Genomic DNA, 14,180 nt, shown 5'->3' with positions numbered 1-14,180 from the left:
TCAGGACTTGGCAGTAAATCTGAATCCCCCTAACATGGCTGCTATGTTCAGACTCTATTGAAGTCTCTTAGACACCCGAGATGGTGCAGCTAGATAAGAATCTTTATTGCAAACTTAAATGAATTTTCATTGAACAAGTTATTGCCCCTCTATCACTGTGAGGGTGCAGTTCCTCTCTTATACTCATGCAGTTTAAATCCATTGCTTATTTTTACTGCCTTCCCATGGTTCAATGGGCTCTTTGATTTTGTACTTCATGGCCTTGAAGCCATGCAGTTGTTAACTGGCATCTCTGTCTTGAGATCCACTGGCTTTGGGCTTATATTTACAGGAAAGAAGTGGTAAACCCCATGTTTCCCCCATTTCTCTGAGTAACTCTATAGGATCTAGTATGTAAGGGAAGACGGGAAGTATATCTGTGCATGTGTGTATATTATATGAAAGGACATGTGAGTTTGAGGGGGCAATTGTATATATAGGACAAAGTGGATATGTATGTATATAGGTAGAGAGACTGGTGATGCATGCTGGCAAACACAGTCCCCAAAGATCTGGTTTGGCACCACATGTGGCTCTAAAGACTCAAAAGGTTTCCTTCCCCTGATTTAAAGCATAGGTTCCTAAGCTTCTTACTAAATAGACCAATCAACAGAAGGTAATCATTTTTTTTGAAGAACGTTTGCTGCACCTGGATCTGAAAACCATGTCCTGCAACTCACTTGGCATTTGGCTTTCTGTCATGGTAAAACAATGAGGAAAGGCCTTGAGTCAGTGTTTCCCAACCTTGGCATCTTCCAGAAGTGTGGACATTAATTCCCAAAACTCTCAGCAACAGCCATGCTGCCTGGGGAATTCTGGGAGTTGAGGTCCACACATCTGGAGAGATCAAGGTTGGGAAACTGCCTCAAATGATCACAAGCAGGAAAATAGAAAGAAGGTTGGAAAGTTCTGTGACTGCTAGATAATTTGAGCTAGTAATAAGTGATTAAAGCTAGTGTTAATGGACATTAGTATCCAGGAGTGAGTTGATAATAGCTAATTGGTTGATCATTTTTTTAAAAAAAGGACCATCTCTGTGTCTTAACATGGATTGATCAAGCATGAAGATTCAATACACCTCTATTTGTAGGCGACACACAAGAATCAGTAACACCAGTCAGGATCCCTAATGGTTCCAAGGTACTCAGGAGATTACTACTTCATGGAGAATGACTATTGAGCATACACAGATATTCATACCCTAGTAGACTTTTCTTTGTTTTTTTCTCTTCTCTTCTCAGCGTTCAGTTTAACACCGGGGCAGTCAGCTCATGGGAGAAGCTGCTACCTAAACTCATCGGCTATGGTGGATAAGTGAATTCAAGAAGCACGGAAGCAGGAAGTGTGTCTCTAAACTCCCTATGTTATTTCAGGCTCAGACATTAACTGACGGAAATAAACAATTCTTTAGTTTTATTAAAGAATAATAAAATTGACTTGCAAGAACTTAATGTGCTCCATCCCTATTCCTTTGAGCTCTGTCTTTTAGCAAAAACAAAACCAAACAAAGAAAGGGAAAATGTTTCTACCAAAGCAGATCCTTTAGTGAAGCCAAATCCTTTCAGCCTATCACCAGCCACATTCCAGTTTGGAAGGCAGTCCTTCCTTAAAGTAGATTTTCAGATGGATCAACGGACAAGAAGGACTTCCTTTCTGTACAATTCCTATTTTTCTTTCTTTCACCTCTGCTATAATTTTAATTTTTCTTAGACCTTTGGTCTAGAAAGTCTGGTCATTTTCATTTTTAGCTGTGTGCTTGCATCACTCACTCTGCTGGGTTCAGAACAGGCCTTTGAAAATGATATTCTGATTTTAATTGAAGAATCTAAAGAACAGATGCTGCTAGTTTGTTTTGAAGCATGTGACTGCATATTTTCATATGTCATCTGTCACCCAGAGACACATGCTGTCCTTGAACTGCTGACAAAACTGCCACTTAGCTTTTAGCTTATCAGATACCCAGAAAGGCAGAGACTTGGGAAGCCAGACGTTGCAGGAAATCATGGACATCACAAAGCTTTTTTTAGTGTCATTTTCTCATGAGTAAACATCAGAAGAGAGGTTAGAATGTTTTTTTCCCTTTGTGTATCTGTATAGGTTTTGAGGTGCTAAGTTTGATTGCAGCTTCTACTGCCCGTTGCTTGCTTCATGTGAAAACAAAGAATTAATAAAGGCATTAAAATGGCCTCAAGTGTACAAAACCAATGCCAGTCACAGATTAAAAGTTGCTTTTATCAGTGTGCCTCTAGGCTACTAGATGCAGTCTGCAAAAATCTAGACAATCCTTAGGTGGTGTCACAGAGTTGGGTTATTCATTATTTTTACAACCCAGATCAGGGTAGTTCTACTTTTTGTAATATGTAACCACAATTTTGCCTCGAGGCCCCTTCTCTTGTTCATACATCATGAGAATATGTCGCTTTAGCTTCTTTCTTTGATTAAAAAATCAGTCACTGGGCTCAGTGGGGCCAAGAACAGGCTTTATTTAAGCCAGGGTTTCTCAACCTTGGTAACTTTAAGATGACTGGACTTCAACTCCCACATCTAGCTAGCTAGGGAGTTCTGAGAGTTGAAGTCCACACATCGTAAAGTTGCCACGGTTGAGAAAGACTGATTGAGGCACACCCTTTCCCTTAACTGCTTAAGCAGTGAGCAAGGTTTCTCCTAAAGGACGCACTGGGAGAAGTAACTGAAATTGCTGATAGTGGGGCAGAGTTAGCTGTTCCTCCTCTCAGCTTGCCTCCATCTCCTGAGTCCTTTGGAGATAAAAAGAAGACTAAGTATTCGCACTCAAACTATCTAATGTAAGTAACTAGCTTAGGGGTTCTACAACAGGGGTTTTGAAACCTTTTCGGGCCAGGAAACCTGTTAAAAAAATCTTGGAGCCCCTGATCCAGAGGTGAAGATCTAGTGATAGAGATAGCAATTGGTTGGGTTTGAGGGAGCTCTCACTTTTTCTGCCCTTCATCTCTTATGGAATCTTATCAATTTCTCACGGAGCCCTCAGTGCCAGGGACACAGCTGGAAAAACCCTGTTCTACGGGGGAAAAGGTAATAGACCCAGTTGAGAACACAGCTGAGAGTGGGGGTGTCCTAACAGCCAGGAACCACGCTGAGACAAGGAATAGGTCTCTAGTGTTCATTTACTGCTACATAACAGAGAATCCTAACAAACTGAAGAAGCGTGGGAAAAACCCAGACATATAAACCCCAAAGGCTAAGGCGGGCCCGATCTGTCTCTCTTTGAATGGCCACCTAATTCCTCAGTACTACGCATGCGCTTTACAGCCTGGATGGGAGCCCCCTGCTTGCCATCCTCACTCATGACAGGGGAGAAAGCAATTTTTTGACCCATGTGGGGAGGGAGTGATGGAGGGATTACTTAGGGCAAGTTTAGCTATAGGTGGGGACCTCACTGAGCAGAGAAGTAACAAGGTAACTCCAAGATTCAGAGAAGCAATGGTAGCAGTCTCTGTGAAAACAAACTCGGACCATTATTTTATTTGCTTATTAGATTTACATCCTGTCTTTCAATCTGGGGCTCAAGATGGCATGTATCACGCTCCCCCCTCCTCTTTTTGCCCACAAGAAAAAAAAAATCTCTGAGGCAGGTTTGGTTGAGAGACCACTAGCTCCAACTTACCTAGTGAGCTTCTGCAGTGACAAATGTGGAGGAGTTAAGATATTAAAAGTGGGGGGGAATGTCCTGTTCAAATGTATGCAATTCTTTTTCTTCAGGTTGAGAAAATATAAAATCATCATTATGTCTTCCAAGGCCTTTTCAAAAATGCCCCATTCTTCAGGTATTCATCAGTTGTTCCATGGAAGGAAGGTTCTGAGATATGTCTGCATATAATTACTGGCTGATTTCTAATACAGGGAAGGAAAATGCATCTTAATATTACTTCACGCACATGTATTGAAATGAGGGAGCACAATCTGCTGCAATCTGCTGCCTTTCTGCTGGTCACTTCCATTTCAGTAGGTGGTGCTCTTGCCTCTTCTTTTAATTGAAGCCTGCCCCAGCTCCATCCCGAACTCCAGAATTAAGAGTACCATCAACAGCTATGATTTTCTGGTTTCGGTTGTATTCAGTTGGGCCAGAAATTGAACTATTCTGAGTTTTGACATTTCTTGGCAATGAAATCTCAAGGGCAAAGATGTAAATCCTTTCACATCAAAGGAATTTGGCAAACAGATGAGAAGAATAAAAAAAAGCAAAAGCAGAGAGCTGGAATGTCACTGTCCAAAGCAGTTGTCCATTTTAAGTACATAGCTACTTCCAAACACTGACATTGTTTTTTAGTTGTGTGATTGCAGAGGTTGCCTTTTACTGTACCCCCATTTTTTCTTCTATTTCCACCAATCAGATTATGATTGAACGTTGTTCTTATGTATGGCGCCACTCAGGCCCAAGAGGGAGAAATCAAGCCTTCATGAACTCCAAGGTTTGCAGAAGTACAACAATATTTGGAAGAAACCTTAGAGAGGAAGCTAAAAATAGTCAAGTGAGGATTCAGCATGTTTTATTGATGTGGAATCTTGGCTACTGGTAGAAACTGGGAATGGAAGTCAGAATGACTTGAATAAAACCTGAATAGGAAATAAAGCCAGACTGCTCACTTGAGGGAATGACATTAAAGGCAAAACTGAAATACTTTGGCCACATCATGAGAGGACAGGACACCCTGGAGAAGATGCTGATGCTAGGGGGAGAGGAGGGCAAAAGGAAGAGGGGCCGACCAAGGGCAAGGTGGATGGATGATATTCTAGAGGTGACGGACTCGTCCCTGGGGGAGCTGGGGGTGCTGACGACCGACAGGAAGCTCTGGCGTGGGCTGGTCCATGAAGTCACGAAGAGTTGGAAACGACTGAACGAATAAACAACAACAAGGAAAAAAAGCACAATGTTTTAAATGCCACTTAATATTATTCTCCTGGAATATCTCTTATTGCCTTCCACAGCACACATAGGGTATTTGATTGTGCAAACCAAGGCCTTGCCACTCCTGATTACTTTCTAATATTTTTTTTTAAAAAATAATTTGCTGCTAACCATTCTTTTTTTATGAGACAAAATAGTCCTATACATCCAAAAAAGGCAAAGTGTTTTAAGCATGTTAGGAAATGTTAACTAGTGCTTGCAAGTATGATTCTTGCTGACAACAGAGGGCATAATAAATTCTTCTTGTAAAACATGCAAAGTTAGCTTACAAATAGAACTGACAAATAACAAATAACAATTTGGTGAGCAGCTGTATTTGAATAAGTATGATAGATATCACAGAAGTTATAACATTAGTGTTGTAGGCATCTTAAAACAAGGTGAAAACTCACTTGCATGTTTATTTGAAGAAAAAATGTCAGCCTGAATCACAGCTAGCCCCATAGTGGATGAACGTTGAAGCCTACTTTGCCCTACCTGTTGTCTGTTATCCTTCTGTACTGACCTTCTGTATTTACTTTCTGAAAAACAAAATCACAAGATGAAAAGTATGCCATGTATTTATTTATTTAGTCCAGTTATATTCCACCTTACTGGTCAAATAAATTCTCAAGGTGGTTAACCATAACTCAGATTCAGAATGCAAGAGGTTTTTAAAATATATATATATTAAATGTGAAAAAAAAGGTGAAAGGTCTCCTGTGCAAGCACTGAGTCATGTCTGACCCTTTGGAGGGATGCCGCTTTCGCGATATTTTCTTGGCAGACTATAGAGCGGGGTGGTTTGCCATTGCCTTCCCCAGTCGTCACCTTCCCCAGCAAGCTGGGTACTCATTTTACCAACCTCGGAAGGATGGAAGGCTGAGTCGACCTGAGCCGGCTACCCGAGAGAGAATCCAGCTTCCGCTGGGATCGAACTCAGGTCATGGGGAGAGCTTTCGGTTGCAATGCTGCCGCCTACCACTCTGCGCCACAGGAGGCTAAACGTAATTAACCATTAAAAACCTGGTGAGAGACATATGTTTAAAAGAGACCCTGGATGCTGAGTGGAAGCCAAATATAATTGTCAAGAGAATGCATTTGCACAGCCTGGAAATGTACCAAGAGAAGGCCCTCTCCTGCATACTTAATAACTGCATCCCTGATAGACAAGACCCCTTCAGGAAGTCCTCCCCAGGAGATCTTAAAGGCTGGAGAGGTATGTAATGGGAGTGACAGTCCACACATAGGCCCTAAATTGTCTCTTCTAGAAGACGAGGATCTCTACAATAAATCCATGATAGTAAATTTGTTCCAAATTTAAGTGTAGGTTTTTAATTTTACACTATTTGGAGAACATCTTCCTTTATTCTCTCTCTATGGCCGTGTAAAGCTGTATATATGAATAATGTATTATCAGGTAACTATCAGAGAAGAGGACAGCATATCAAAAATCTAGAAAAATTATTCGTAAAAAGGCATCTAATTTCTTAATTGGAACTGTAGATTATAGGAATACTTGCAAATTGAAGGGAGTGGACCAAGAGAGCAAGAGAGACATTTGCTGTATTTCTTAAATGTGTATTTCTTACTGATCGATAGATTGACTGTGTGACTACAGATAACACTTGTAATGCAAAATAATAATAATAATAAAGGATAAAAAGAAAAAAGAGTAACTGAATACAATTTTCCATGCAGAAGATTAGTTTTGATCCTTGGCATTTTTATTTATAAGTGTATCAAAGATAGGGCCAATGTATGGTAATCTATATAGTATGAAACTTAATTCCCAGTATCCTTAGCCAGCATAGTGAAGGATGCTGTTCAGGGACTTATGGAGATACCCTTATGCAGAAGAGCTCTGAGACTCTGAACAATACCAAACTTCATGGAAAAATACTGTTATGGCGGCTGGCAAAAAAACAAAAAAACTTGTTTCCATGAACTGTATAGTCTCTCCATATAAGCCCATCTGTGTATAAACCAACCCTCAATTCTTTAACCAAAATACCATGGAAAATGTGCTACCCATGGATAAGGTGACCCACCTTTTTCATGGTATTTAAAAATTTGAGGATCGGCTTATATGCAGATGGGTTTATCCGTGAGCATATACGGGAAATACAGGTACTTAAAAAAATATTACTGTCTGTACTCACAGATAAGCCCATCCATGGATAAGATGAACCTGATTTTTTAATGCTTTGGCACCTAAATTCTTTGCTTATCTGAAGTATATGCAGTACTCTGAGTTAAAGGCATTCATGTACATGGGGCCTATTCCACAGCATTTAACTAGGTTGCAGGAAGCTGACTCAGTTGTGCACAAGGTTAAGCCAACTCTGTTTCAGCTGGGTCACCAGAGCCCGGTCAATTGCCCCATGTTGCCTGTCAGGTCATCCAAAATGAAGCAGCTGGGGAGTGGGTGAAAAAGCCATCCTCTCCATTGTAGATCTCACTGCCAAGTACTGCAGCAAGAACATCCTTTCAAACACTGCTTAGTTGTAATGGCCAAGCCACAGGGACCAGTTATTTGCTCAGCCAACATGAAAAGGGCTGGTGATGTCATGAAGCCTTACCAAGAGTCTCCTGAACCAAAGCATCCCAGGGATTTCCTGGAGAAAGTGGGCAGGAAGACTGTATTCCACAAATGCAACTTCTGACCCAGTTAATCCAGTGATGTCAGAACTATTGGTATGGCAACTTGACCAGATTAGCATTTTCCTGGATTAAGCATTTCACAAGAGCTATGGTGTCACGTGTGTGAGGCCAGAATTGCTATCAGAAGAAAATAAACTTTTTCATTTTCTTCTTCTGATAATGGTGATGATTGTATAGTATTACTAGCCAACCTTTTGTCTTCAGGTCACGTTATTTTACTAGTTTTAAATCAGTATTGTGGTTGATGTTAATATACACACTTTTTCATTTCCCACCCAACATAATCTTTTAATATGATTTAAAAACACTATTCTAGGATCGACAAGAATGCTTTATTCTCAAGCTTCTTAATAATCCATATACTGCATACCAAAACATTACTTTAGGAGTAAAAATCTGCCATGCTGACTTGGGAATATTCTAGGGAAACCAAGTAAGGTAAAGGTTTCCCTTGACGTAAAGTCCAGTCGAATCCGACTCTAGGGGGCGGTGCTCATCTCCGTTTCTAAGCCTTGGAGCCGGCGTTGTCATAGACACTTCCGGGTCATGTGGCCAGCATGACGACTCGGAACGCCGTTACCTTCCCGCCGAAGCGGTACCAATTAATCTACTCACATTTGCATGTTTTCGAACTGCTTGGTGTGCAGAAGCTGGGACGAGCAACGGGAGCTCACCCCGCCGCGCGGTTTCGAACCGCCGACCTTCCGATCGACAGCTCAGCGGTTTAACCCGCAGCGCCACCGCGTCCAAAACATTACTTTAGGAGTAAAAATCTGCCATGCTGACTTGGGAATATTCTAGGGAAACCAAGTAGCAGTACATTATTAATGATAAATCATGCCACTAGCTGGTGCTGTTGTTCCATTAAATCATATCACGACTAGAAACTGAGGCAGTGTGTGTTTTGGTCTCTGGCTGTAGGAATGTGTTCCTGCTCACAACAATCTTCTGGATCCAACCTGAACTGTGGCCCAGGAAATCCTTTAACATGAATAACCTTGGAAGCTATCCTGGCCATTTTTCTTTTTCTAAGAATATGTTCCTTCCCTACATAAATCTCTGAGTTTTGTTGTGCAACGTGAAGAGGACAGTTGCTTCCATGATTAATTGCAGCAAAAAATAGTAACAAAAATACAATAAAATAAATAAATGGTCAGACCAAATTCTGGCATGTTTTAGCTTCACTTAGAAACATGTGTAAGGAGAAGGGACCTTGGAGTTTATGGTGCTTTTGGCCTTAACTCTGGCTTCTTAGAGAATGACAAATTACAGCAATTAGGGAGCTTTGGATCCATCTGATTCTAAAGCTGAACGTGAAGAACTGTGCCTTCCCATCTTGTCTAAAAACACCAACAGATAATTTTTTGTGTGCAATAATGTTTATTATTTTTTTCACATGTTATCCCAGGAGAGATTGGCAATATAACTTTATCAAATGGGGCAAACAGATTAATATAAGTACAGTGAAAACTATAGGAGGCACGTCTGCATGCACTCCTGACAAGTAGCTTGTTTTCCATCTGTCTCCTCGATGCTTACACAATGCACTTTTCATACAGAAAGTATAACTGAATCATACACTAAATCTTACAACAAAAGGCTGAAGTCCTAAACATCTTTACTTGAAAGCTACCTCCACCAAAAATCAAGAGGGTTTATTTTAGAGAAAATATGCTTAGGATAAGACTGTGAATGTGAAATATTTTAACAGTTCTCATTCTGAAAGTTAACCTAAGGAGCAGATCCAGCCAGTTCTAAAATGTACTGTTCCTCCCCCCAGAACTGTTTTACTGGTGCCACCACTGAGGAAAACAAAGTTTGAAACAAAATATCGGTAATTTAAAAATATAATGCCCATAAGCAATATATCCATATCTCTACATATAATATAAAAATATCTCTGTCATTAAAAAGAATACAAGGACAGAACACCATTTGTTTAAATAGGATTGGTTTCTTTCATCAGCAATCACCCACTCAGCTCACTCATCCTTACTCAACAGCAGGCAGAAATCACCTCCCACACATTAGGTCCATTGCACTTTGCCAGGCCAGATCATTCAAGTATCAAGAAGCCCCTCCTGAGAGAGGCCCTGCCAATCCCATGCCATGTGGGGAAGAAAGGGAGGGCAGTCACCACGAAGTCGAGGAGAGCCAGTCACCAGCACCGCCACCGCCACAACGAAAGAGCGCCTTTGTAGGCTCCATCAGCCGGCCCTTATTCCACAAGATACTTCGGGAGGGATGGAAAGCTCGGTGGCCCGTCCTGCCGGTAGCCTGAGCCTTTCGAAGGCATTTTCCACCCCCCTTTTCGCCATCGGTGGGGCAGCTGCAGCAACTCTTTCATATTCCCCAAGTCTGGGAGCACATGGATTGGCGTCAAAGTGGACTCTGGGCTCGGCCAAACGCGGCCGCGAGCTCCTATCCTTGGACCCGCGCGAGGGCGAGAGAGCGCCGCCTGCGTCCGTACGAGCTGATCTTTTCGGGAGGAGCCGAGATGTCCTTGCCCTTGTCACTGAACTGGGACAGTGTGTCGGCTAGGTGGTGCACATTGCACGTCCACAACTTGCAAATCGAGCGCAGGTTTCGCTTCACACGGAGGCGCCTCGTCTCCAGGCTGAGGCGGGGGAAAGGGAAAGTGGTACAAGAGGTCAGGAGCGAGGGGCCAGAGGGAAACCGCTACCTGGCGCGAGGCGGGACAGAGGCGCAGCAGCCCGGGAAGGGTCCTTCCTACAGAGTCCAGTTCTGAGGCCTTTGGGGAGTGAACCCCTCCCAGCGTCAGGCACTTGACCTACTTTCGGCGCCCGCAGACCTGACCTTTATCTTCCTAGGAAGCGGCTGCCTCTGAATCCAAGAGACTTGAATTCAACGTGCCGGAGGAGCCCGCCTTCAGCCCCTAAGGGTGCGCGTCCCTTCCTCGCTGGAATCAGATCCAGGTCCGGCTTTTCTCGCCCAAACTTCCCATCCTTCTGCACCCCGCTCCCTCCCTGCCCAGCAAATGCCCGGAGCGTCGCACCAGTAACGCTCAGGCGAGAAGGTGTAATTACCTGGGCTGCAGCATATTGGGCTCGCCTTTCACGTCCTGGGTGCGGATGAAAGAATGCACGCTTGCATCAGCCACTTGGGCTGGCAGGTCCCGCCTGGCTCGGCTCAGCGCCCATGCGGTCCACCTGGATGGTGAGGCAAAAGAGAGGAAAGCCGATGAAATGCGCTGGCGGGGTAGAACTCGCAAGGGTGGCTGAGAGGGCGGGTTGCCTTCCGCTGGGACAGGGGTGATTTGCTCAGGGACTGTCTGCCTTTGACCCGAGGAGGGAGAGAGCGCCCAGGAAGGGGGACCCGGAGCCCTTCCTCCGATCAAGCTAAAGACCCTGCTCAGTCCCCAAACTTTAAAACGAGAGTCGTGGCGGGAAGGTCCTAGGCAGACTGCCTGCCTCTGTCTCCAGTCTTAGCCTCAAGTCCTGCTGATGCCTACTTACTTCCTCTTGAAGTTTGATGCAGCATCCAGCTTGGTTGCATCTACTCCGAAGAACGACACAGAGGCCAGGCAGAGAAGGGCGAGCAAAACCACCTTCATCTTATCTGGGGAGAGAAGGGCAAAAGGTCACCACCAGCCTGTTCTCCTCCCCCCACCAAAAGGGGGGGGGTCCTTGGCAACTCTGCACCAAGCAGGTCCGTCCGCTCCTCCCGTCACCCCTCACTCTCCCCATTCCTAAGCCAGCGAGGACTTTAGGAGGTTTAGACGTTCGCTTAACCGTTCACTGCCGCAAGATCAATACCGAGCCTCCAGGGCTCCCATCGGACACACATTTGATTTGCTTGGAAGGGCGAAGGCTAAAGCCCCCACCCCCACCCCCCCGCCCCCAAGCTGGGTAAAGGCATGTTTTAAAGTTACGCTCGTATAGCTGAACGCAGGCAAAGCCCCCCCCCCACCGCTGCCTTTCCCTTCTCGCACTGTGCACAAAAGAACTGGACTCTGATCATCACTCGGCGGCGACACTAAACTCGCCCCTTGAACTTCCACGGGAAGCGCGGGATTCAAGGGTGTATTGCCCGAGTTCAGATTTGCCCCCCAACCGACCGTCCGCGCTGCACGCGCCCTCCGACCCCTTCTCCTTTTCTCTCCCCCGCCGCGCCTTAAACTCCCACTTAAGAAAAAATGCAGACAGACCTGGTAATGATGATAATCCAGCTGAGGGTGGGGGCAAGTCCTCCCGTAACGTAAATGAACAATAACCCCAGATCGTCCGGAAGCTGCTGGGCTTCGCGTCTACCCCACTTGCGCTACTGAAGTTACCGCGGTCTCTCCGCGCTCCGCTCGCTCTTTTATAGAGCGGCAGCGGGGAGGTGGGAAGAGCAGGGGCGGGGCTATTCACAGTCGAGGGGGGCAGGCTGTTGAAAAAGAGGGAGCATTTTTTTTACACCATTTGAAATTAGATCTAATGGACCTTCGGAAAGCTAGCAAACTTCCAGCGCTTACCTGGAGGAGAGCCCTCCTAACTTGAACACTTGAACAGATCGGGAGGTCGATCTGGTCCGGCATTCTGCCTGTATTGCGGTCCAGCTCCTGGGAAGGCGGCTGAGCTCTTCCGCCGCTGGCCCGCCAAGCTCCAATACCTGGGAGTCAGAAGAGCGGGGGTCGCTCTTTAATGGACCAGGACTAGGAAGCGTCCACCGCTAGCAACTCTTTCTTTGCAGCTTATAATGTCCCGCTCGCCACCGAAAACATTACGGGAAATTGCATTTGCTTATAAAATTAACGTTGGGTAAAGCGCGATCGTGGGTACAGTTAAACGTCTCCCTTCAAAGGAGGAACGTCTTCAGCAAAAACCATTTTAATATCGCTTTAAACCGATAAGGTGAGCATAAATTCTTGACATAGCCCTAAAAGCTTAGGAATTGAAAGAGGGCTCTGTGCGTACGTGCGCATGCACGCGCGTGCGTGTGTGTATGTGTGTAAGCAGGGAAAAAGAGTTGAGGACCAATTTATTTTCTGGGAAGGAGGCGCACCAAGAGCAATCCAGGGCGCATTACTCAGCTGCATGTGAGCTTTCCTTAACCGCTATCTCCGCACCTCCTCGCTCGCCCTGTGGGATCTCCTTCCATCCGCCAGCTTACGTTCTTTCGCACACGTAGGCTGCTGGATCAGCTTCAGCCAGCTGGCTCTCCTCCTGAGAACGTGCAAGGCTATGCAAATCAGAGGAGCCGGTGGCTTCTCTCTGGCTCTTTTCCCTCGCCCCCCCTTCCGGGACTCTGCAACGAACCGAAAATAGATTTAAAATTCCCGGGGAGTTTTTCTGAGACAGCTCTGGGCTGGCTGCGAAAAGGCCGCCGTGTGCGGGCGCGGAGAGAAGCGGCTGCTGATCTTACGCCGCGAACGGGGGCTCGGGCTGAGGAACGACCGTGGGACGATCGGGGCTTGCCTTGACTGCCGAGAGGTGACTCAGGCAGAGAAGGGAGGTCGCCCCGTTGGCAGCAGCCTTCAGCAAGTCTTTGCCGTTTCTTAGCAAAGCCGGTACACTACAGGAACACGCTCGCATCTGCTTGAGATGTTGCCCCGATCTGCCCATTGTAGCTTGTAAGGGGTAGTTCGCAAGTGACAGTTTTATTTGCTGGGCCAACCCAGCCAATTGGGCTTTATTCAGTATAGGTTAAATAAATCATGCCTTCGTGCCCCTGCCGATCAGGCCTGAGAAAGAGGAAGGCACTGCAAAGTTTCCAACAGGGCTATCTGAAGTTCCCAAGACTGAGACTGGTTCTTGCAAAGCAGTTGTTGATCACTTAACTTTGGATTTCCTCCTAAACTGACAATCAGGTCCCACTGAGTGTATATAGTGCACCTACACACATTCCCCTCCACCCCCCACCTGGCAAGGTCTGCTGTGCTGCCTAGCCAGGGGTGTGTGTGTGTGTGTGTGTGTGTGTGTTCCTGGGAGGGATGAGCAAAGAACATCCGGAGTGTCTGCCAGGAGTATACAGTATATTCCCAGCAGGTCACCCAAGGTGTGAAGGTTATCCCACTGCCCAGCCAAAGCAAGCAGGCACCTATATTGGGCAGCAGCGGTATAGGAAGAGGCTGGAGGCAGATGATCACTTTAGTGACAATGGCAAGCCATCAATTCATACCGGGCAGGAGAATGCAGTGGTAAACCACTCCTGTATTTTTACCAAGAAAACCACATGAATAGAAAATATAAAATGATTTGGCGATAAAGTTCCAGATAATGGGCCCCTCAGTTCGGATGGCACCCAAAATGCTACTGAGGAAGAGCTGAGGATCTTTCAGAGTACTAATGCTGTTTATGCAGGGCCGCAACTAGGGGAGGCAAGCGGGGCATGTGCCCTGGGTACCACACTGGGGAAGTGCCAAAATGAGCGCGGGGGGGGCGCCCCCAAATGAGTGCTGGGGGGGTGCCAAAATGGGCACAGAATCCATGTTTGCCCCGGGTGACAGAGACCCTAGATGCAGGCCTGTGTTTATGACATGGCTAGATTAAAGCTTTTGGGATGTCTAGTTGCTGATGTTGCCATACAGAAAAAGAAAGTCAAAGCCGCA

The 14,180-nt window shown here is 45.5% G+C and overlaps 1 protein-coding gene across 1 annotated transcript; it reads right to left on the bottom strand.

Annotated features, from left to right (window-relative positions):
• Positions 1 to 8,987: 8,987 nt before the first annotated feature.
• Positions 8,988 to 11,891, bottom strand: ADM (adrenomedullin). The gene is made up of 4 exons (XM_063293049.1): positions 11,796 to 11,891; positions 11,104 to 11,206; positions 10,675 to 10,797; positions 8,988 to 10,244 (listed from the first exon to the last, which is right to left on the bottom strand). The coding sequence occupies exons 2-4, from the start codon at positions 11,199 to 11,201 to the stop codon at positions 10,049 to 10,051; spliced, it is 417 nt and encodes a 138-aa protein (XP_063149119.1). The 5' UTR covers positions 11,202 to 11,206; positions 11,796 to 11,891; the 3' UTR covers positions 8,988 to 10,048.
• Between the last annotated feature and the right edge of the window lie 2,289 nt (positions 11,892 to 14,180).

Source organism: Candoia aspera, chromosome 1 (genome assembly GCF_035149785.1).
Source record: "Candoia aspera isolate rCanAsp1 chromosome 1, rCanAsp1.hap2, whole genome shotgun sequence".
Lineage (NCBI taxonomy): Eukaryota > Metazoa > Chordata > Lepidosauria > Squamata > Boidae > Candoia > Candoia aspera.
The sequence above is the reverse complement of the archived record's forward strand: the minus strand, read 5'-3'. Positions and strand labels throughout refer to the sequence as shown.